The sequence below is a fragment of the Condylostylus longicornis genome, unplaced genomic scaffold (assembly GCF_029603195.1).
Source record: "Condylostylus longicornis isolate FDR11 unplaced genomic scaffold, ASM2960319v2 ptg000114l, whole genome shotgun sequence".
NCBI lineage: Eukaryota > Metazoa > Arthropoda > Insecta > Diptera > Dolichopodidae > Condylostylus > Condylostylus longicornis.
Genome location: NW_026578082.1, coordinates 125,675 through 152,565, shown reverse-complemented (window position 1 = coordinate 152,565; position 26,891 = coordinate 125,675). Strand labels below are relative to the sequence as shown.

At 25.0% G+C, this 26,891-nt stretch overlaps 2 protein-coding genes across 4 annotated transcripts in view; both read right to left on the bottom strand.

The window, feature by feature from the left end:
- LOC129614624 (protein N-terminal asparagine amidohydrolase) overlaps positions 1–26,891 on the bottom strand; it is a 67,675-nt gene that overhangs the window by 7,796 nt on the left and 32,988 nt on the right. For all 3 annotated transcript variants that reach the window (XM_055529343.1, XM_055529341.1, XM_055529342.1), the window contains exon 2: positions 20,703–21,047. The gene's annotated coding sequence lies outside the window, so the exon portion shown is untranslated. The remainder of the gene's footprint in view (positions 1–20,702; positions 21,048–26,891) is intronic.
- On the bottom strand, positions 660–26,341 carry LOC129614639 (uncharacterized). The gene is made up of 2 exons (XM_055529369.1): positions 25,852–26,341; positions 660–703 (listed from the first exon to the last, which is right to left on the bottom strand). The coding sequence occupies exons 1-2, from the start codon at positions 26,339–26,341 to the stop codon at positions 660–662; spliced, it is 534 nt and encodes a 177-aa protein (XP_055385344.1).

The following is a 26,891-nucleotide window of genomic DNA, read 5'->3' as shown; positions in this document are numbered from 1 at the left end:
ATATGAATCATATAAAAATTTTCTCAAACTTTTTCCTTATTCTTAATAATAATTTTCTATTTTATCCCAATGTAAAATGAATTCATTTTTGTGTGCCGGTTTTTTTCTTTATTTTATTTTTAATACATTAAAAATTAATTTGAAATGAATTACAATATATGTACGAGTATGTGTAGTAATAATATGTTTAGAAATATACTTAAAATATAAGTATGTAGCACGATCCATGATGAAAAGAATGCAATACAATGCGAGTCTCTTTAGATTACTTTTTTTTTTTTTTTAAATTCTTTGTTGCAAATTGCAACAAACCGCGCGCGCATGTCCAAGAAAAAATCTATTCATAATTTTTCCGATTCCTTATTATTTTCGGTTTTATTCGCAAACTACAAACACAAGCAAAAAAATATTATAAAAAATCGCAAAAATGAGATTTTTATCAAAACCGATATTAGCGTTCATATTCAATCAAATATAGCAGCTTTATAATATTAAGAAAAGAAAAAGGTTTTTTTTTTGTAGTCGAAAGCACGTCTCATCTTTAATACTTTATTAATGATCAATTTAATAATTTTCAAAATATCTAAAGGCAAAAATCAGCCAAAAGAATTAATAGTAATGGGCAACAAATGTAAGAATATAAAAGGAACATTCCATCATCAATAACTATAATCATCATTATCATCATCATCATCAATATTGACTGTTCATCATTCAATCATACAATTTAAAAAGAATGTATCGGATATATTGGAGATTTCAATTCGCCTTTCAAATTTTGTATGAAATCAATGGGTTTGCGCTGTTGTTGTTCTTCTTCTTATTTTTTATTGTTGTATCATATGTTATTCTTCATTATACTTACATATATTTATTTACAAATTCCTTTAAATATAATAATATCAGTTAAATTATTAGTAAGTATAATTTTGAATATATATGTATGATGTAAGGTAGACTATAGATTATGTTTCATATATGTATGTATATACAAATAAATGGAAAAGGCATATAAAGAGCATTAAAAATTGTTGATGATAGCTTTTGTAATGTATTACACAAATATAACATTCATCAAAAAATCGTCATTCAAAATTTTTGATATTAAACTTTAGTAAGGGTTCCCAATTTTAAGTTATAAAAAAAAAAATATTTTTGAGAAAATTGTAATTAATTTAAAATTCCGAAATTCTTTCAAACTTGTATGATCCAACAAAATGTTTGACATAAATATTATTATTTACTATGTCATAATCAGCTCTACATAAATGTTCGAATACATACAAACATGTGAAATATAAGAAATTCATACTATTCCTAAGCTTACGCTTGTTCTTCTTCTTATCATAAAGTGGGGAGGTTCCTAGAGGCGCATGGTTTTTGCTAGTGGAGGAATCAACAAGACATTTGGGCTGAGACTGTCTAAATATAACAATTCTAGGAAGTATTGGAAACGAAAGCGTGTGGCCTACTCAATAGTTCGAGACCGAGGCAATTTTCTACAATTTTTTGCGAATTTAGTTGAAGTATTAAAAATTGGATGGAGTTGGAAGCAATGGCTGTACAGACTTCTTGATGGATTTCAGAGTGTTCGAGAGGATAATAAGCGGCCACTGTCAGTATGTAAGAACATGAAAAGTAAATCTTATTTAGAAATTTTTACAATATTTCGCATTAGTTTTAAAGCTGAGGAGGTGTGAGTGTGCTCGGTCTAAACTAGAAAGTGATTAGCGATTTTGTACTCTTGGTTTTTGATCCGAATGATTGTTGTCTTTTATTAAAAATAAATTGGCTGCCCCAAGTGAATTTAAATTTTTCTGCTTATTGTGATATACTTTTTAAATTGAGGATAGATGGTAATCTTTTGTTAATCAACATATCATATTTAAAATTATGTATGTATAAATAAAATATAATCATCAAGAGTTATGGTATATATGATTTTTCTTTTTTGTTTTGTGAAGAAAATTTACTTTTGTAAAAAAATTTTATAATAGACGAAAAAAACAAAAGTATATGTAGAAAAATTTAAATTTACGTTCAATGATTGGCTCAATTGTTATAGACTTTTTAATGTTATCGTTTTGTTGTTCTCATTTTATGTTTTTGCTTTTAATTTTCTCCTATAGGTTGTGAGGTTTGATCCATTGTATTGATCAATTTCATTTCATGGAACCCAACCAAATAATCAACTACTCTTCGAAAGAGTGAATATTATTTTTTGGTTTTTTTTTTTTTTTTACCTACATACGAGTATATATGAAAATGATCGTATACGATAGATAATTGCGCATTCAATATGTTATTTTGTTACAAAAAGCATTTTATGCATAACAATTTTTATTTTTTTTTTACTTATTTGAAATCCTATACATACGTTACTTTGTATATTGTAGGAGCGAATTAAAAATAAAATTTAAATTGAGATTTTTCGTAAAGAAGAGAAGAAATAAGTAATAATGATGGATAGAAATGAAGAAATGATTGATTAGGTATGGTGTTACAGTTCTATGATATTTCGATTTATAATCTTTCAGTGGCAAAATATTCTACGGTATCCTACATACATATGTACGTATACATATATGTGTTATGTATAAATTTCAAATAAAAAATTTTGAATATGTACAATAGGTCCTCATTTATGTGTAGTTAATGTAATTATGTACGTGTATGTTATATGTAATTTAAAATTTAAAGATAGATCTAAATATTCTATATGGGTTAAGTTAAAAAAATTTTTAAGAAAAAGAATTATTTTACTGTAAGTCAAAAATATTAATTTAAGGTTTGTGTTTCGGATTAAATATTTTTCCTTTAATATAAAAAATCAATTGTCCGAAGATTAGTTTCTTGTGTATAATTTTATGTTACCTCACAGTTATATACGAGTAGTACCTATAGTAAAATAAAGATGCGAATTTTTCAATACCATAAGTGAAACATATTTTTTTTTTTGAATACGTTACATTTTCACGTTATAATTGAACAAAATGTGAAGCGGCCCTTTGTAAAGAATTTAAATACGTTAATGTAGTCTGATGATTTTCTTATAGTAATTAAAATCGTAATAACATTCCTATAGTAATGTAGGTGTTTATTGATTGAATACCTGCCCCGTTAAAAATTTTTTTTATTAGATGGATCTTATTTCTATACTTATGCGTAGCTCTGAAGAAATTTTCTTTTAGCATTTTTTTTTTGAAATTGATGTACGATGCATCACTTTTCTTTACGATATATTTACGATATTACGATTTAATTATAATGCAAACTACAAAACAGAAACAAATTAAGACCCGTTAGAGGAATCATAAAAAGTAAAAATGGTTTATGCACCTACTACGGTAAAAATACTGTTATTTTATTTTATAGGAAAGATTTTATTTTCATTGTCATTTAATTGACTTTGAATTAGGATACATGAATTAGGAAGTTTGATATTTTAGTGATGGGTAAAATATAACCCACGTTAACGTAAATACCCATGCAGCACATTCCATTGAATCGATTGGAGTAGTTTATTTCATAAAGAAGACTATCGGTTTTAATTACTATGGGAAATTTCAAAAAGTTTAATTAAAAATTTATTACTTTCGAAATTGTTTTATCAAATGATATAGTTAATTGGAACGAGATTAATGATAATGATCACCTACAAAATTTCACGGCTAAAAATACCGTCTAATTTAACGATTTATATATAGTTTTTTTTTTTGTAATTAATCGAATAACAAGTTCTAATTAATTAATTAATTTATACAAATATGAATATTTACTTATTTCAACAGAATGTTTGTTAATTAAAATCATTAAAATTATATAACTATTGTTTTAATTAAATTTCCCGATACTAAAACGATATATAACTACCTTTTCATCATCCGCGTTTGTTTCAATATGCAAATCAAACGAAAAAAAAAAAAAATTAATATTCTAAAATGAAATTACACTTTATACATGAATGCTCAATTTTAAATTGGAAATAAATAATTATTTAAATAAATCTGTAAATTATTATAATTTAATTTTTAATTGAAATATTCATGCATAATAAATAATAGTTTCTCAATGAACAAAACCTATTATTAAGAAACTAAATATAATTTTAAAAAATATAGAAAAAATTCTTATTGATTTCTCATAAATTTCAACAAGTTCAACGTATGTATATATAGAAATGTTCTTTAATTAAATTAAATTAAATTCAATTAAGTTGTTGTTTATTTCAAATTATAATAGAAAAAAAAAAATTAAAATAAAAAAAAAGTAGACCGCCGTCATTTAATTCTAGATCATGTTCATATTGAACAATATAATAATTGAATGATTGTACGTACATACAATTATATATAGTTGATTTGGAACTAATATTAATTGTTGGACTGAATGATTTTAAGCACATTTTCAAAAATTTTTTGATTATTTTCTGTCTGTTCATTATCGCTCATTTTGGAAGTTGATTTATCCGCTACATTTTTAATCAATCAATGTTAAACATTCGTCAATAGAAGAGTATATGTATTCTAATGCCTTAAATTGAAAACAGAAGAAGAGCGATTTTCTGGGGCGAAATGTCAGAATTCATATAGAAATTTAAATGGAATTGCCTAAAATTAAGCGAAGTTGTCGTTGCGAAATTGACCGCTGGCATTTTTTTTTGACTGACTTTAATTTATCTATGGAAACAGATGTGGGTGACATTATTATGCAAAATACTGTACAATTGATTTTGCCGTTTCGCTGTTGTTATGGTTTAATAATGGAAATCGCCCGCCGTTGCCGTTCACCGCTTTAGGTATATTTTTACAATTAATGTGTTTGTCATCCTAATTCATTCTAATTCTATCTTTATATCTCTGCAGTTCAGTTGGTAGAGCATCCGAATAGAAAGCAGAAAGTTACTGGTTCAAATGCAATCCAAGGAAAAAAAAATTTTTAATTTTTCTATCTTGACTCGTTACTTTGGCTCTGTCTTCCATCTGTTCTGCAGTCTGAGGAAATTTTCATAATTATTACTTTAAGCTATTAAAAAAAAGAAACAAACAATTGCAAATTTTCATTGTTTATTATTATTTGTATTTACGTGCTTAGGATTTGTATTTAAGTCTAATTTAATCTAAAATAAACCTTTTTCGAAAATTAATTAAATTATACAAGTTTCAGGCCTTTTATTGTAAAAGGGAAATGTGCTACTTTATAAAGTCTACATTTGATCTACAACATTTTTATTATAACGTAATTCATTAATTTGTGATGATAATCATCACTATGCTATGATCTATCCGAAAAATTAAAAAAAAAATTTATTAGAATTAAGGCAAATAGCCCGAAGAGTTTTTGAAGGAAATCACATATTATGGGTTTCACATATGAAGTCACATTTCTTTTTCCAATTGTGTGTGTGTTTTTTTTTTCTTTTAATTAAGAAGACAGTGTATAAAATTTCATTATTAAATAAATTATTTCGATTTGTGTTATAATGTATGAATGTGTGTATGGATGTAATTTTTTTATTGAATGAAAAATATTCAAAGTTTAATTATAATTGAAATGTGAAATAATCATAAATTATTATTGATAATTTTTTTCTTTTTTTCGATTTTATACTATAGAAGATTAATTAAGTGAGAAAAGGTAAATAATTTATTTTGTGAATGACAATGGCAACACAGTTATTTAGTTTTTTTTTTTAAATTCTTTTCTCTCTCTCTCTTCTTTGTACACACTTACGTATGAGTGTTTTCTTCAAATAGTTTTGATTACAAATTTTCATTGTGCACGTGTTCAATGCATTGAAATATAATTATTGATTGTTCATTTGAACGCCATAGGGTGAGATTGAAATAAATTTCTATTTTTTATTTATATTCGAGAGTATTAAACATTCATATATCATTTTATGGAAAAAATATTTTAAATTATTTTTAAATTATTAACAAAAATTTATAATTTTTAAAGTATTGAAATTTTAATATTAATGATTGAGCATTTCAAATTTGCAATTTGAAAAATTGTTTTTTACAAATATTTCAATGAAAGAACGTTACAAACGTAATTTGCCCATCGACAGTAGGAGCCAGACAGAGATGCCCCTCTTCCCCGTTGATGTTAATTATTATATTAGACAAATGTATGGGAGAGGTAGCATTACTACGCAAAGGGATCAGTAGGGAGCTAGCTAATAAACTGCAAAGCGTGTAATATATACAGATAATGTCCTTCTACTGAATCACTCAGCTGATGATATGCAGGCCATAGCTAATAATTTAGTAGAGAATAGAGAGAAAATAAGTGTAAAGGTAAGCATATCAAAGACCAAGCTAATGAGAATTAAGCTGAACCCCGTTGGCATATAAGGTATCTCATTGAGGAGGTATCAAAATTGAGAATACCTGGGAACAATTATATGAAAGTTGAAGAACTTTAGATTGAATAAAGAGACTTTTGTGTATATAATTTCAACAAATTTAGTGCCGCAAGAAGATTAGTAACAAGAGCATTAATTAGATATTTTAGTAGTAATAGTATTAACTAACAAAATGAATTATACTAGCATCTTCTCATTTATTTTAATTTTTATTTAACAGCAACTTTTATATATGTATCTGCCGATAATAAAATATACGCGATGTAAAAAAAAAAATGTAACATTTTTCAAAAATGCGTCTAGTAGAAAAACATTTCGGACAACGTTTGTGGCGAATAGTGAGACGGACATCTAATAATATAGTGAGACGGACGTCTAGTAAAATAACAAGTCTGTCACCGACAACGCGTCTAGTAGAATAAGGCGGATAATTTTAATAATTTGTAAGATTAAATTATTTTGTACTTATAGATTTTATTTACATAAAGAGGAAGCTTACCGCCAAACGAAACTCAAGTAATTTTGTTCAATTTCTTAGCAACTTAGCGATATTATTAACATTATAACTATAGTTTCAATATGATTATGATCACATTTAAGCACAAAATTTAAATGATTGCAAATTATTCCCATTATACAAAATAATCTGTACAAGTTTTCTCAATGCTTTCTTCTCATATAAGCTAGTCCTATAGGTATAAAAATCTTAAAAATTAAAATAAAAATAATCAAACAATTGAATAAAAAAAAAGAGGAAACCCTTTTATATGTCGTGCATCTGAAACCTTTAATTATACGATTAAAGGGAAATTAAACTATGAATTTTGTAGTTTGCTTTTCTTTTTGATTTTTTTTTTGTACTACTTTGCTTTTATTTAACCATAAAAAATTTTGTTGTTTTCCGCTAGTTTTTTTTTTCCTTTACTTGATTACCTTTTAACCAAAATTAAATGCAGATCGCGATTTTATTTAAAAAATAAAGAAAAAAATTTGCAAGAAAAATCACAAGAAAAACAAAACATTTCACTGTTTAAAATTCATTCAAATTAAATTTTCTTCAATTAAATTAAATATAAAAAAAAAAAATATGCGCGAAAGAGATAAAAAGATCGTTGAAATATAACTAGTACAATAAAAAGCGGAAGAGAGAGCAAAAAAAATGAAAAAAAGAAAAATAAAAATTTTTTAACTATTGGAGTTTTTCTTGTTATTTTTGGGCTGATTAAAGATATCTGAAAGTATCATGATTATTTTCTGGTCATATAGACTTAATGCTAGTAACTTTTGCTAATGCTAGTAGTGCAATATTAGATTTTTAAAATTTTTGATTTAAAAATAAATTTTGAAAATAATAGCCACGTTTATATGTTTTTATTCGATTTTATAAAATAGAAAGAAAATAAGAGCTCATAACAATTGCTACTGGAATGAAAGAGAAACATAGAACGGATACGAAGAAATATAGTTGGTGTATTTATATTTATGCATATATATAGGCGGAATTTAATAAACATAATATTGTGTCTGCAACAGGAGAATGGATTCATAAAGACGACGCATAATTCTTATAAAATTTTAATTCTACCATTGTGAAGTATTTTTCCAAACCACCGTTTATTCGAAGTAAATATCAGTAGGTATAGTTTCCATAAACAAATATTTACATACATACATAAATACATATATACATATATAATTGTAATTTTCTTTTTCATAATTTTAAAATACAATTTTGTTAAATGGTTTTTTATTATAAAAATTTTCATATATTTTTAAGATTATTATAATTAATTTTTTATTTGATTCGTTGTTAGGAACGCTAGAATTTCATATTTTTTAAATTAATTAAAAATAATATTAAAAAAAATATTCTAGTAAAAATTTTAAAGTCTAAAAAATGATGTCTTAAATTTCGTAAATCTACTTTGAGCTTTAGTATAAATTAAAACATTTTTTTTGAAATTTTTTGCAAACAAGTTCGGAAAAGGGTTTAATTACATAAAATATCTTGCCCTTATCGAAAAATTGAGAAATATTCGAAAAAAATGATTACAAAACTTAAACTGAACTTGAAAACTTAAGTACAAAAATTTCAGTTATTAAGTAAATTATCGGTCAAATATAATTTACCAAATTTAAAGAGCCGGGTATTTATCGAATAATCCATTATAGGTCGATTATTCGACTGTTGTTATTGAACTAATTGACTTGTAAGCTTAATTCATTTTTTTTTTTCAAAATTTTATTTGTTTATTAAACTCAAAAATAATGAATACGTAAAGAACAATTCGTTTAGGCCGATATAGAAAGATGCCGCAACAGTAACATAATGGAAAGAAATGTTTTATTAAAACCAAATTTTGAGAAACTCCTTCATAAATGAGTGCTTACGAACCAGTAAATAATTATAACCATTTCAGTTGAAAATAAGTTCAAAGCATTAAATAATTCTGAAATAACTTTTTGCCAAAAATCGGGTTTTTGTACCAATATTTTATAGCTTGATATTTGTAGTGAAGAAAGATTTGATTTCTGAAATATCTTCGAGTTGGTATGATTAACTATTTTTATTATAAATTTGTTGTTATATTTTTGTATAAGTCTGCAGGATTAAATATAAAAATGAAAAAATTTAGTACTGGTATAGAGGACCATAATAGTTTAACGTGCAATATTGGAATAAAATAATTTTTTCTTTTTAATTTTTATTACGTTTTCTTTTCTATCTCTTTCTATTTTCAGTTTTTTCTTAATTTTTATTTTTTTTTAAGAAATGTGACTGAATATATGATGACAGCGGTGGCGGCAACCATAATATTTTTTCCTTTTTTTTTTTTTTTTTTGAATATAAAAGTTTGGAAAGTAAATCACGATCCCGGAAGGGAATCATATGATTTTTTTTCGTTTTTTTTTTATTTTTATTTTAAAAGTTGCGCACTAAAAGACTAAGTTTAGTAATTTTAAAATCGCTATTTTATGATAATACTGATATGGATGATTTTATTTCTATGAAAAACTACAAAAAAGGAGGATAAAAGAAAAATTTAAAATTAAATAAAAAAAAAAAGGAAAATTTAATAAAATCACTTCATCTTTTTTTTATGTTTCCTATATGATATCTACTTGCATTCAGTAAAGTAGCAAATGGAAAATGATATTTTAAAATTTTCGATGGTTTTGGAATGGAAAATGTTGGTGATTGGATTTTTGGAAAATTGTTAGAAAAAAAAATTAAGATTCGAAATAATAAATTTTGAATTTTGGGGAAAAAAAATTGGCAAAAAAATTTGTCATAGAAATTTATGAAAAATTTGAAATAAAGTGTGGAATTAAAGCCATTCAACCCATTAATTTTATTGATTTAAATCATTAGTAAATATTGAAAAATATTGGATCTAATCTAAGTTATAGATTTAAAATAATCAATTTATTTAATTTAATTTTTAATAAATTATATTTTTTATTATTAACAATTAATTGAAATTTTCAATAAGTACCAGAAATAAATTTTCAAAAAGTTCGGGTTTATTTGGAGTACCTTAATTATATTAAATTGAATTGAACACGACTACATAAAAATTTTAAGAATTTACCGGGGAATGACATGAATTTTTTGTGAAAATCAAAGAGGTTTTAAAATAATAATTTTAGAATTAGTTAGACAATTTTCTAAAGAAATGCTTTCAAAAATGACTTTGTTTTTATTGAATTGATTCGGTTTTTAAATTGAAAAAATTTTTATTTTTATTATTATTTACTTTCAGGAAAATAATAATTAATTTTTTGTCCAAAATCATAACGTTATGTATGAGAGATAAGCGAATAATGTAAATTAAGAAATTGCTTTAAATATTTATTTTAAATTACCATGTGCTTGACATGGTAAGTTTTTGAAAATAACTTAGAATTTACTTAACATACTTAACATTATACATATTTAGCATTTCCATACATACATGATAAGAATTCATTTTAAATGCAATGTAGAATAAAATGTCGTGGTGAATTATAGCTAAAACTATAGTTTTTCTAGTCTATAGACGAATCTTATTCGTGATAAATTGTAAAACACGTAAATTAGGTATGAAATTTCAATTTAATTTACTAATTGCCGAATCAAAACAAAACCAAAACAAATGCTCCTAAAGTACTTATAAGAAACTACATATACCTTAAGTTCCTAAAATTTCCGACTATTTAATATTTGTGATCATTTTAATGATTATCAGCAAATAAAATTTTTCCCCAATTAAATATTTATGTGTTGATGGTACAAATTTTTGTTCTTCAAATTTTATTCTTATTCAAACTGTTAGAAGTATATATATATATATATATGTACATATGTATATATTTATGTACATACATATATACCAAAGTAAGAGGAATATAAATGTATAAAAGCATCATATGAGTTTTTCTTTTTACAGTTACATAACCTTAAGGTGTACCATATTGATCGTGTGTGGTAACAGGAAGTGATCATTTTAATTAATAAATTCAAAATAAATAAATAAGAAAATAAAAAAAAAAAAAGAAGATAATCAATTCTTTCTATATACACTAATCTACTCCAATCGAATCCTTTATTTCGAATACTTTTTATATTATTAGTTCTTTTTTTTTTTATTTTGTGTTAAATTAAACTATGTAATCAAAATGCTAAACAATTTCCTATCAGAATATAGAATTTTAACTGTATTAAAATTTTATATGTTTTAATATATATTATAGTACAGGGTGTATTTATTAAATTTTATTGATTATGGAAAAATTATAAATTAAATAAATATTTAATAAAATTTTGTGTTCGTTTTGTGTATGTAAACCAAGAGAAAATTTCTTCTAGAGCTGCGCTTGTAATTTGGATTTTAGAAAAAAACAGAGAGAAAAAAAAAATGTTGTTTTCTGAGAGAACAAAATTATATTATTTATCATCTTTAAATTTTGTGAGAAGAGAAAAATGTTCGTCATTGCAAGTTGAATTGAAATGCTGAATAAATTTTGAATTGAGAGAGTAATGGAATACTATTGTACAGTACACAATAACACCTACATTTTACACAATTCAGGTACAATTATTTCTCTAATGGTATGCGGATGGTAGGAGTTAAAACAATGAAGCCAATAATTTGACTGTTGAAGAATAAAATGTAATTTGACAATTAACATATGTGGGAGTATTTCTGATTTTCCGTCTTTTGAATCTCCAATAACTAAAATTTATTGTATACAGTACAACACTAAGTCTGTAACAAGCTGAAATGAAATGGTCTTATATTCAATGCCTAGAAAATGTTTTATTTTAAATACATTTTCTCATTTCACATTACTGCAGAAGTGCAAAGTCTAGAAAATTTTGATGTACAAAAGGAGAATGTTGTGAAGCTCGAAAATTTTTACATTTTTGGATAATTCCGGTTAGCAAAGCTTATATACATACTCGTCCAATACTGTAGTAGAATTGTTTATATCTTGGAAGTCAAGGTCTTAAGTTACTTTAAAATAATTACAAATGATTCACCTTGTAAAATTCTATATATATATATATATGTAAACATTTTCGAACTTCAGTAACATATTAGTACGTATGTGCAAATAAATAATCAAATAAAAAATTTAAAATCTTAGAAAAGTAAAAAAAACAAATAAAAATAATAAAAGTAAATAAATAAAAGGTAAAAAAAAAATTCATAGGAAACCTCCCTCTTTCAAAAATTTATTTTTGATTTTTATCCTAGTATACACAGAAATGTTTTTTCAAGTCAAAGACATTATTTTCTCTTATTTTGTTTTCTTTTTTTTTTTGTTTTTGTAAATCATAGTGTATTAATCGGAACGAATAAGAGAACAAAACTAAAGAATATAATATTGACTATCATTACATATTGTAGTTTTGTAGTTTTATATTTGTGTTACAACACTATCGTTACAATGTTCTCCCATATATTTTGTTTTCTTTTGTAATTGCATTATATTTTGAGGGCTTTGGCAATATATTTAAAAGCGCGCACGTTCCTTTCTTTTTTTTTTTTTCGTCGTCTTGATTTTTCTTAAAGCTAGCTAGCCTTCTTCTATATTATTTAATATTTGGATATTCTCTTATATTTTGGGTGCATTTATTATTTTAACAAAGTTAGATTGTAAAATGTCCCACCTATAAGTATATTCTACACATACTAATTCTTAATATGTAATTCTTTTACATTATACAGTACATATACTTATGTAATGTTACATAGTGTCTTATTTTGCAAGTATAATAAAATAGAACCTATGAGTTTGAAACTTTGAAAAAAAAAAAAAAACAAAACAATTATACGTACGGTATTGCACCGCGATTCATCATAATGCATTATGAGGAAAAAATATATTTGTACGTGTATGTATGTATGTATAAGTATAGAAGGTACCTATGAGGAGAAGACTGAATTTTTTATTCAGTTTTCATTGCAATATTTTTATACTTTTTTTTTTGCTTTTGTCTTAGATTATTCAAAAACTATTTATCATTTCTATGTGGCCGCCCCTATCTTCGATCTAGTTCTTTTATACAATTTTTTTTTTCTTTCTCTGTTTTCAAAAGTGCAGCAATGTGATACTAAACAAAAACTTAAAAAAAAAAAGAGACGATATATATATATGTATATATATATATCGTAAAAGTTACACTGATGCACTCCGCTCTCTATGAATCTTAAGATCAGTGCATGAAGATCATACACGTTTATTCGAAAGGAAAAAAGAAAAAATTATAAAAAAAAATTGTGAAAAGGCAAAAAAAAAAAAGTTAACTAAAATATTGTAGGGTTTCTTAAAATATTTCATAATTTTTGTACATATACGCTTGTCAAATTTATTTTATTTTTATACCCGTACGAAAGTATGTTCAAAGGGTATACTAAATTTGCCTTACCTTATGCAACGCTAAGAAATAACGGTCTGAGATATAGACTCAAGTGTACGTTTTTGATCAGCGTCGAATTCTGAGTCGATTTAGCTTTTTCTGTCCGTCTATCCGTCCGTCCGTCCGTCCGTCCCAACGATAACTCAAAAACTAACTTAGCTAAGTTCACCAAATTTTCACATATGATTTATTGTAATAAGTGCCAGAACCCTATTTAAATTGGACATGATCGGAATAATGCTTCGGGTAGCTGCCATACAACTTCAAAATTTATCTGCCTATATCTCAGAAACTATAAAAGATGTGGTGTTGAAATTTCACACAAACGAATATATTAGTATGGCCAATGTGCTTAATAAAAGTCATTGAAATTGCTTGGCTCCTTTTGGTAGCTGCCATACAACTTCAACAGTAGTTTGGCGATATCTAAGAAAATATTGAAAACACAGTATTGAAATTTTGCATAAATTAATATGGTAATATGGCAACTTAAAGTGATAGTCTGATCCGTATGCGATCGAACATAGGATAACAAATTCGTACGGGTATCACAGAGTTGACATGGTCAACTCTATTTTTTTTCGTTTTAGTATGCAATTGTATTCTAAACCATTTTGAAATCTGAGAATCAAAAAATTTTCTTTCAATTTGAAGTAATTGCAATAATTTTTTGCTCCACGTCTCTCACTCTAAAAGAGACGCCTCTCTTGAAAATTTCAATTTGTTCAGAATTCTTTTTACGTGAGCGCGAACTTCATTATTTATTTAATTAAGGCAACATCGATTAAATTCGTACAGTTTTTTATTTGTTATAAATAAGTGAACTTAAAGAAATCTGAAATAAATTTGATTATTTTTAATTATAGCTGCATTTACATTTTTCTATAGAGTGCAAAAATAATTTCTTGCTTTAAAGAATAATATTTTGTCCCCAGTTCTTAAACTTTAATGAAATCAAGTAAAATGTGGCAAGATTGATTCTTGATCAATTCATGAAGAATCAGATTGCGTTATATTCCAATATTTTGAGGTTTATAAATGTGCCTGAAATCGATAACTAATAGCATATAAACTTAAATTTATCATGAATGTCATGCCCATTACGACACTCTTCATACATACATATACGTACTTTATAAATTAAAAATTTTTAATGAAATAAAAATTTCCAAATTATTTTACAATTACTTTCTTTAAATGTGTTATTATTTATAATGGCCATTTATTATTTTTTATGTATTCCGCGAATTTATCAAATCAGTGTTAATCGGAAATACAGATTATTTGACATTTTGATGGCATTTCCGGAAAATCAATACAAATCCACTATCACAAAAAAAATTTCAATTTAAAACATATAAAGAAACACAAAAGAAAATTTCAATTTAAACAAATCCTTTCTTGATCCAAACACAAAAAAAACAACAGCAACACAATTTCAATGTCCTAATAAATTTTAGTTCCATAAAATAACTGTATTATTTTTATGTCATGTTCAAAATTTATAAAATCACGATATAAATTGCAATAAAAAACGAATCAATGCAAATAAAAAAAAAAATCACATTATTGAATGAAAAAAAAAATATAAAAAATAATCAAAAGATTTGCGATTGTAAAAAAGAATTATCGAATAATAAATGACAAAAAAACAACAAATATTAAAATTTAAAAAGAAAAAAAAGGATGTTAAAAGGAGCTTATACTCATAAACAATGTGACTCAGACACAGTGATGGTCAAAAAGGAATAAAAACGTATACTCTAAAATGGTTTCCGAAAATTTAGTTATACGTAACCCACAACCTACAATAAAGCAACATCTACTCTATACCTAACATGAGAGTAAACTTGAAAGTGTGTATCGAACTTCAGATCTTACATCAACATTATTTATTCAGCAATATAATTTTAATAGCTGAATACAATACTTTGCAAATTTCTTCAAGTTTATGCAACTACCTTCTGGTTTGACAAAAAAAAAATCATTAGGGGCGAATAATGGAAAATTGTGAATAAATATTAAAATGCAAACCTAACGTCAACTTGACATATTCAGCAATGTAATTTTAGTAGCTGAATATAATAGATTAGAAACTAAGTTTAAGTCAATAAGAAGTTTTTACTTTAAATTATATTTTTAACCTCTAAAACAGTATTTGCATCAATATTCCAGATAAATATAACTATCTATTTCCTAAAGTCTGGGTCACACTGTACATATAACAGTGAGCAATAAAAGATATATTTTAAATATAAAAAGCAAATAAAAATATCAACTATCTTAATCGTTGTTTCAACCTGTATTTAACGATCACTTAAACAATACGACGACACGAACGACACAACAATAATAATAATAGTTAATCTGCATTTATGTAGTATCTATATAACAAATATGTATATGTACATACAACAAATTTAATATATGTATACATACATAAAAAAAAAAGCCCAAAATTGAATTGCATAGATAAACTTGAATAATGCAATTTATATTGTACATATGGTTTATAATCATATTATTATTATTCAATCCCTGCCTACACTCTGTCTCGCCTTTTCTAAAATCTATGTATGCAGTTACTTAAGAGTATTTCTTAAAAGAATGGAAATGATAAAATTCAAGAATAAAGATTAACAAAAAAAAAAAAAAAGGTTGAAACGTTGGGATATGAATGTTTTTTTTGCTATTGGAAATATTATGAGGAGAGTAGAGGAAACTCTTTCAATAATCTCGATTTTGCGATCAAAATGATAAATTTCCATATTTATAATATAATCAGAAGATAATGGCGCGCAAGAACAATAATGTAATAAATAGACAAAATATGTACTAAGATGAATATGGCAGACTTTTTTGGTTCTTTGTCGATTTTTGTTTTATTTGTTGTAGTACCTACATAATATTTGAGTTTCTTATATTTTCCATCTCTTCATAATTTTTTTGTTTTTCTAGCTTGTTTCTAACTTAAAAACAATTTTTTGTCGGGTTTCTCTCTTTTTTTTTTGGTATGGTTCATACAATTGTTTGAAAAGAAATATTAAGTTTAAATATTTTATTTTTGGTAAGAATGTGTGTATATATTAATTTAAAATTAGTGAACTAGATACATTTTACGTTTAGAATTTAATTTTATTAACGGAATTTTTTTTATGGGTATTACAAAACCCTTAAACGATCTTTGAAATAATAGGACAATCTAAACTTGGAAAGATTGTATATTATTACTTAGTATTAAGCTTAATCAGTTTATGTAATAAATTTTCTTGCTTTGTTTCTCTGTTGTGATTGTCTATGCAATAATTTTTCCGAAGACTGATTTTCAATGATTTCGGTACGATGTGTGTACAAGATGTCATCTCTCTATTGTTATTATCATACCCCTACCAACCGATTTGAATAATTCAGAATACAGTTTTGATAACCGAATACAATATATTGCAAATTAAAAACTCATTAAAAACTTTTTACTTCGAAATTTTACTTTAATTCTGTACAAGGGTATTTTAATCAATATTCCGATTAAATATAATACCTATATACCCTTAAATCTGAATTACGCTGTGCTTATAACAGTGAACAATAAAATTATACATGATATACTTTTTGTAGCCGACTTTTGATGTGTAACATTTTGTGAGTGGGATATTTAAGATAATGCAACACTAGTTCTGGAGCATATTGTTCGAAGTGTGTCAAAAAATTTTACAACTCTAGTAGTTTAGACGCAGATGTTTTTCACATGCCATTTCATGTAAAATGTTCTTAATGGTAATGCCAATTAATTGGTTGTGAACTTTACTATATTGTTGTATTGTCGAAGTCAACGTATCTTATAATAAGTTTAATAACTATAATGTTTTTTTTTTATTTTTCGTATATAAGCATTGAACTCGATTGTGCATTTTTTCTAAATATGTACAACTCTAGTCATAGATTAAGATAACCATCTAGATTTGGGTTGTTTTTATTTTTTTCATTTTTACTGTATAAGAGCTTATAAGTTAAGACAATTTTGCCGTTTTTTTTTTTTTCTGATTTTAGTATCTTGTAACTTGTAATAATGTTCTTTTTACCAACTTTTGTATTAATTTCAGATGAAAATAATTCAATTTTTTTTTTTTCATTTTGTGTATTAATAATTTTTTAACAAGTGAATATCGAGTATAATCCTAATAAATTTAATACATATGTATATTAATATAGATTTAAATGTGTTCTATATGGAGCTGTATATATACAAATATGCATTTGTGTGTGTGTATTTTATTTTATTGATAAAATTTCAATTGTTCTCTCTATGGTTTTTCATAATAACGATCCTCTTTTTTCTCCCCTTTTTGGAATTGAAAAAAAAAATGTGATAGAATAGATTATCTCATTTTGTTATAGGACTAAAAGATAGAGAAAAACTTGACACAAGGGAAAAGAGGCATTAAGGCGAATAAGTTCTTCATAATATTAAAGGAAAATATATTTTTTTTTTATTCGATGTAAAATTTTGAGATATTTTCTCTTTTAAATAATTGCAAAATCCTTTCGGAATTATTAAAAGTATTTTTGGGAGTTTAATAATAATATTGTTTGAATACTTATATATTAATTATTATTATATGTATGCTTCGAGTATACTGCCGAAAATGCTATTAAAAAATATTAATTAATTACAAAATAAAAAAATATTAATTGAAAATAAATTCGAAATTGTCCAAAAGTTCAATTGATTCCAACTACCATTTTGTAATAAATTGAAATTATTTGAATTCAAAAATTTCCTGAGGAAATGAAGCTATAGTTCAATAGTTCTTAAATTCTTGCATTAATTCAAGATTAAAGTTCTTAAACTTTTGCATTTTAGAGTTTTTTTTTTCGAATACTGGCTGTAACAATTTCGTAGTCCTATAGTGTTTTTGAGTACTGATGGTAACAAACAAAATTTAGCTTATGTGCGACAATTGCTAAATTGTATAATAAAAGTATATTATATTGCAATTTTAATACAAGGGCATTACGTATGTATAAAAAACTCCGAACAAAATCAAATTTCGAAATATCAAATGTCCTAAATTACAATAATTTAGGGGAAATTATAAATAATTATGGGAATTTTTATTTAAATTAAAATTATAATTACATATATTGATTGTATATTGGAATAGACATTACAAATTCATAAAATAAAAGCTATAATATATGACAATTTCTATTATAGGTTTCAGTTAGCGATGTCATTGGAATTTACCTCAAAAAACTCACAATATAAAACGAAAATAATAATAATGTGTTTTGTACATTCTTGTTTTTTTTTAAATAACAATCGAAAATATAGAAAAAATAAAATAAAACTACAACCATTTTGAATTGCAAATTAAGTTTTAAAATATAAGCACATTTCTGCACATTTGAAATAGTTACGCTTTCGCCGAATATATTGTATATAATGTAGACCTATAGACGATAACGATTTCAGTTTTTAAAATTGAAAATTTATTTACTTTAATTGGTAAATTGAAAAAATTTTCAAAATGAAAACAAATATTTTTTTTTTGTGTTTGTTAATGCAATCGATTTTGTAATTTATGTTAATTTAAGAATTTGAATTGCAAAAGAATGACAATAAAAAATAAATATATTTTTTTTTTTTTTAAATGAAATTCTATTTAAAAATTTTACAATAATAAATGAATGCAAAAAAAAACACACACTTAAATAATAATATTATTGAAATAAATTCCAAAAAAATTTCATATGCAAAAATTTCATTCTTAAATTTTATTCTTTAAGATTTGGTTTTTATTCAAAACTTTATAGTTTTTATAATATTATGCAATAATATAGTCGTGTCTTTTTTGATCTATACCTTCCTACTAAAATTACGATATTTACGATAAGTATGTCAAAGTTTTTAAGTATATCATTTTAAAAATTTTAGGTGTTATGCAAACTATAATTAAGGAATTTGATTATTTCTAACTCTTGATGATCATATTAAGTCTATCTTTAAAACAATCGAACAAGAAACCTTACAAACTTGTGTTTTCTTGCAAAGTCCCATGAAAAATGTAAACGGATTTAATTATTGTTTAAATTTGACTTGACAATAATAGTAAGTGACAATAATAATTCTGTGATTAGCGGATTACTAAGTGATAGTGATATTTATCGTAAAAATTTAGATATTGTTATTGCAAACACAAACCAAATCATATACGAACAATTTGAGTCTATAATAAAGTTTATATAAGTCTTTATGATTAAATTTCAATTTACGCTAAATTATATATTGAGTAGATGCCTCATCTTTACTGAAAATTGACTAATTGAATAAATGTTTTACAAATATCATATTTATTAAATTATATTAGTGCTACATATAAAAACTTTGAGGCGTTCACTCTATTAAATTGTTTTATACGTATTTTTAATTTAATTTAAAAAAAAAAAAAAAACAAAATATTCCAATTTAATTGTCAACCAATGAAAATTTAGTTCACTCCTTCCCGTAAATTTAGAACGTATGTATATATGCAAATATAGTATAGAAATAAATAGATGTATTTCATAAATTACAATTTTATTATGTGTATATCCATTAATTGCTTCTAATAATTAAGACCTGTAGACATTTTCCATTTGCAATTTTAAAAAAAAAACACATTAAAAAAAAAATTAAGTAAATATTCATATCGAAACTTTCCCGAGTTATGCAAGACTTTTATTTACGAAAAAATTACAACGTGACATTCAAATTGCGCTGACTGTATTACAAATACAATTTAACAATTACTGGTATTTGTCAGAAATATTATTGCTGGTTGAGGTTTTATAGTAGAAGCTCTGGGAAAAATATTCTATTGCATTGCATCCTTTCACCAGTTCCTGTGGGTAATTTTAAATAAAACCACAAAAATTGGAAATTTCTAATTACTTGAGTCAGATTTTTCTTACGTTAAATAATGTTAAATGTCATTTTGGTATCATACGATATTATTAACTGTCATATATATGACAATTTGTGACATTTCATTTCCGATTTAAGTCTTCTGGATATTCTATTTTTTTGAATGGAAACTAAAATACGATTTAAATATTTTACGTAATAATTGAAAACGATTTTTTTGCTCGTTTTTTTACAAAAAAAAATTCTTTGTGTTTTTTAAGCGTGTTGGAAAATTTAAATTGTATAATTATTGCAAATAAATGTGTGTGTATGTCTGAACGTATATGTACGATATATAAATTTAAATTTATTTCTTTTTAATGATATTTTAGAGTGAATTTAAATAGGAATTTAATTGAATTCAAATTATATACTGCTCAAGTTTAAAGAGTGTTAATTAAATAAAAAAAATTTTATAGAATAAATTAAATGAAATTGGAAATAAAATTCTTATATATTATTAAAGTATATTATGTACTCACTTTAAATATTCCGTTGAATTTCCTAGTGTAGTAGGTAAAAGTAAAGCATTTAAAAAAAAAAATTGACTATCGTACGATTTTTCGTTTACGCACTTAAAATATTCTTAACGAAAAAACGAAACAGGAAGAGTTTTTTTTTTCAAATATTTTCTCCTTTTATTTTAATGTTGCCGTTATTATTTTAATCATGTTCATTGTTGTATTCTATTTTTGTTGTTTATTATTTTTTTCTCTTCTATATTCAGCTGATATACAATATTCTCTATTGCTAATTACAAGTTGTTCTCTTAATAATCAGTTATCGAACATTTGTTCTTGTTATCGTTTCTCTTTCTAATTTTTTATCTGAAAATAGAAGAGAGAGAATAAAAAATTTAATATTAGTTCACTATAAATACGTATATAATGGAGCATCTACAATGTTGTGGTGTAAAACAAATAACTAAAAAAAAACCAAATAGCTAAAGCTCACACTTATTAATTGTAAAATTGAAAAATACAAGGTAAATAATTGCAAATGAGAATATATACAGAAGGGTGATCGTCTTAACTCTGTAATACGATGAAAAGTGAGCCGGCTGCACGAGAACAGCTTTACCAACTTTTACAACAATGTGAAAATTCGACAAACTTATCTTAATTAATTTTCTTGTGTTGTGTTGCAGGCAGACAATCTTGACAAGTAAATGGTTTGCTATTGAGTTTAAATTCTTTGATAGTAGCTTCTCTTTATCTTCACTCTAAGAAACCATCTAAAGAAAATGAGTAATTGAGGAACTCTCTCCGCCTGTGCTTTTATATCTTTAAGATCACTATCCTTTTACTGAAACAAGCTATATGTAGAAAATCCTATTTAAAATTTAAAATAATCAAATGAGTAAAATGGTCGAAATGAAATGAAGCTAAATTTTTAGCATATTTTTTAAAATTATTTTATTGAAAGCCTGTTAAAATTTGTAATTGGAGAACACCTTAATGATATTTACCTTATTATAATAAGGATATTTAGAACAAAGTACAGATAAAATCAGTAATTTTGCATGCTTAATGCAGAAAACATAAAAAAATGGTAAGAAATTATGAAAACTCTTATATTACAGCTATTAATTTCCTTTCAAACTATTTATATACTTTTTATATTGTAATATAGGTGCACATTTATAGATCATTTAATAAGGTGTCAAATTTATATAACAAAGAAGAAAGAATACAGATGATAACTCATGAATTAAAAACTAAGCAAACATCCAATTACTTTGTGTTAATTTGTTATATGATGTAACATGAAATTTTCTTCAAGTTTCTAGATAAATTAATTGAGTATGAATTAGAAGAAAATAAGAGAGTTTCAATTAAATATTTATTTTAATAATATGTTAGCTGATTTATTAAATTTTTTTTATGTTATACGTTAAGAAAATAATAACTTGTTGGACTAAATAACTTGTTTGACATTTCAAACCCCTAAACTAATTCGATTCCGAATTATATGATTGCGTAAAATATACGTTAGAATACAAAAATAAAATTTCGTATTGTTTTATATACTCTCAACTGCAGCAGAGAATCCCAGACTCCTAGCCTTTTCGACCCTACCTAAAAAGGATCCAAATGCAGACACTGTTACAAAGCCAAAAGCGATATTTACAAACAATGCTTCGCAAGAAAAAAATTTCAGAATGCAGACACAGTCAAGCTGAATTTAAGAAAAAGGCAAATTTCATTGATAAATACAATGACGCAGTCTAATCTGAAATAGTATAAAAAGTTTAAGTATTAGACGCCTAAAATCAACGAGTTTACAAGGAGTCTGACAAAGTTGTGTGGTTCTACCTTGATCTCCATAAAAATTTTAAGCAAATTCTCATTCTCATTTCATATTCAGAACGGCAACACTATAAAATACTATATTATTATGATTATTATCTTATTTTCACGTAATTATTATTAAACATTTAATAATAATAAACGAAAACGACAAAATTAAGTCAGTATTAAACTTTTATTTTGTTTTTTATTTCACCGTATACATAATTAACCAAGCGAATAATATTAAATTCGTGCAAAACTCTCCTAATCATATAGTTAACAACATAATTCACAAGATCGTTTATTAAATCTGATGAATATTAGTTGCATTGCAATGAGCATTGCTTAATAGCAAATTTTTAATTTTATTCTCATTTTACAACGTGTCTTTATATACTAACACATATTTTGGTATTTAAACTTGGCGAGCATATTATATAACATCTACATAACGCAGACTTACTATGAAAATTTTTAAGATTTTATGATGTTATAATATTCAAACACCGCAAAGTTCCTATATTATGGAAGAATAAAATTTAAACGCAAGTTTTACCACAAGCGTTTCGGTTATAATAGCTGCAGCAACATTTATTTTATGTTAGTATGTAGGAACCATTAAATTTGTATTCAATTAAATTAAAATACGCATTCAAAATCTTTATTAAGACATTTCGAAGTTATGATCCATACCATGCGTTTTCTTTTATATTAAAAAGAAATAATTTGAAAATTTTTAAAACGAAAATTTGATTTAACCCTTTCGTGGGGGGGGGGGGGGGGGGGGGGAATGGACTAATTTGTTGTTTTTCGGATATTTTGTGTGGTAAATTGAACTTTCAATTGTCTTTTCTGAACATTTTGTTAGGAAAGGGCCAACGCAGACTATGCCCTTCTCCTTCGACATGCCTTTTCAGCTTCGTACTTATTTTAAAAGCAAACACATTAAATTTTTGCATAATTAGAAAGAATTGTGGAGAAGAATAGGAAAAAACATTTCTATTCTTTTATCTTAATGGAAATTTCTTCATGCAACTGCAGAACAGATGGATGACGTAATCAAAGGAACGAGTTAAAGGCAGAAAAATTCATTAAAAAAATTTTTCTCCTCGGATTGGACTCGAACCACCGCTTTCTAGGCGGACGCTCTACCAACTGAGCTACAGAGGCATGAAGAAATTGCCGACGAAATGTTCTCTACATTGCTTATACTGTAATTCACATGATTACTAAGTATTTGTTTTGTTTACATCGATTGCTACATACAATCTACTATTGAAACACACAATAAGAAGAACATATAATATATTTATAGGATTGTGCCTATTGCACTAATTAAATTATGAATTTTACTAATACAACATCATAGTTGCGGAATTAATAAGAATGTGCTTATTACATGTGATTATTACATACATTATTACATACATTATAGAATGTGCTACTAATTTATCTTAATGGAAATTTCTTCATGCAACTGCAATTTCTATTCTTCTTGAAGTTGAAAGAATTTTCCAGACCTGAAACAATAGTTTAATCAAATGAACAATTTTGTTAAAACAAAAAGCAGTAAATTGTTATGAATATGAACTTGTATGGCATATGCTGCTGGTGCATCAGTTAGATATTTGGGATATTTAGGAGATAATTGATAATCGAAGATTTTTGCCCTTATTTCTGACATACACCCAGCCTAATGAATAATCCACAAGCAATAAGTATTGTTATAACATCTAATTCAATAAAAACTGAAAGGGTTAACAATCATGTAATATAATAATGACAACCGCAATTGCAAAAAAAAAAAAAATAAAAGATAAGCTAACTATGCATGTAAATAAAATACGTACATGCCTATAATAAAACTTGATAGAAGGATAACTATTAAAGCTATGAAAAAAACAAGCTGTGATGATGATATTCATTTTGACGCTGCCATCGTTGGAGGTCATCGCTTTACCTTATGGCAAGTGATGAATTTATTATTATTATTATTTTTTTTATTTAAACGCAAGTTTTCATTTCGGCTTCCCGCATAGTTTTATTAACAGACCAAAAGAAAAAAAAAGAGAACATAAAAGAAACGAAATATTAATAAAAATTTCAATATTCACCTTTCCCATTTAAAATGGTAAAACTTTTAAGTTCAATGAATGAATTGAATCCTAAAATATGCATGTATGTATGGCATGTGTGTAGACGTACAAAATGTTAATTTATCTTAAATTTTCTTTTAATAAGCGTTTAGAATATGATAATGTGCATTAACAAAATATGGATAGCATAAGTAATTGGAACGTAAACTTTTTTATTAAAATATTTTATTTTGTTTTTTGATTTCCTGAGGCAAAGTTAAAACTTAAAAGTTATTTGGCAAAGTTAAAACTATTAAAATATAGACATTTTAATATATAAGCATTAAGCACTGAAAATTTCTGTTGAGCTTCATTAAAAATATGCTTTAGAGTATTTGAATTTTTTGATGATTCTATCAGTTTCAAAGAGGTGTGCATTTTATATCAAAATATGGATACTAAGCTGTTTAGTTTAGCTACTGATTTTTTGGAAATTTATTTAATACATTTATATAGGTGTGGTAGGTAATTTTTGGTAATTTTTCATATTAAACGTTAAAATTATGATTTTAAGTTTTATAAGACGATGTTAAGATTGATTATATTATTATGTACGTATGTCAGCGATAACATATATGTAGATACGTGTTTTATATATATAATATATTCCTGTATAAATGAACCTACTCGTAAATAAGAGAAATTTCAAACTACTGAAATTCCTATACTTTGATAATTGAGGAGATCCGCCTATTCAGTATTTGTAAAAGTTGTTTTTTAATTCGTTGGGCTATATAATAAAAGCATCTCAATTTTAGAGATTTAAGTAATGTACATATAGAGTTGGTATACCGGACAATATAGTAATTTTGATACCGTGGTCATTTAGGTAGAGCACTAAACTTTAAAATGTTCGATAAATTCGAAAATAATCTATATGTAATTTTCGTGTAACAAAAAGTGTGAAACTTTTAATGTGTTAATTTGAAAATATATTTAAGAGTGAACCTAAATTTTATGTTCAACTCGGTGATATACGGTTGGATATATAGATGTATACTTTAAGAGAGCTTTATTAAAACAATCAAAAATCAGAAAATGAAAAAATAATTTTTCTTAATTTTTATTCAAAATTTTTAATATAATTTAAATTTAGAATATACATTTATATATACATAATGGTTGCATGCTACCATATTGTAATTAGTATAGATAGTATATGTAACCAAAATTTTATCATAAAAAATACAATTTTATTAATTTACTCATATCAACTTGATTTTTACAAATTGGACAAAATTTACGATCCAGAAGACATCTTCTTATACACAAATAACAGAAAATATGACCACAACTTGTAGATGTTGGTTGTCTTTTTAATGTAGAATTAAAACAAATTGGACAATTTATTGATATTTTAGTATCATTTTGTTTCATTAAGGATGCTGGTTTTTTACGATTTACAGAATTTGACGAAAATCTTTTTGATACTTGAAATTTTTTTTTAATTTCACTATTTTGCGATGTTACTGTTATTGAACTTCTGCTTCGAAAATTAACTGGTGTTATACTATTTTCTTCACTAGCATAATTATGGTCGCTATATTCGATATTTTCCTCTTCATATTCATTTTCGGAATGATTAATAAAATATTCACTAATAAATTCTACATCATCGCTTTCCGAATCATTATTTCCAGAATCATTTGTTATTTGATCATATATAACGTCTATAATATCATTGTCTTCAGACATTTTTAAAATTTAAAATTTCTTTAAAATATTAATTATTGAAAATTTTGTATGTGTGACAGATACATTGTATTTTTGAATTTTGATTTGTTTATTCAATCAAATAATTTGAACATAAAATCAATTTGTTTTTTTTTTTTTTTGTTTTTATTAGTAGATGAGAGTAGACGAGAGTATCAGAGAAGCAAAAGAGCTTCTGCCTTCGTTACTGAAATTAATCTTGTTTTTCATTATTACAATTAGTTTCTTGTTACGATTGATTTCAATGTAGAATATAATGTTGAATAAAGCTGTGAAGGACATAATAATTAGAACCATAATCACATACTTGAATTTGACACATACTTAACACACGTATGTATACATACATTCGTTTATTTTTGCTATAGACAATCCGAATAATATACGATTTAAGTTTTGATTTGTATGCTCCACAATATTTCTTAAGTTTTCAATCATTAACAATCTTCTATTATTTAATGATTACTTTAGTAATTATTCTAAACTACTCTGATACTATACGCACACTTTGATTAATTGTTAATTTATGTTA

Bases quoted from the DNA above. Each gene is read 5' to 3' on its own strand.
- LOC129614639 (XM_055529369.1), bottom strand. From the start codon at position 26,341: ATGTCTGAAGACAATGATATTATAGACGTTATATATGATCAAATAACA. The intron at 704-25,851 runs GTAAATTAATAA...AATGATGAACAG, and splicing joins TAAAAATCAAGTTGATATGA to TCAATATTGATGATGATGAT.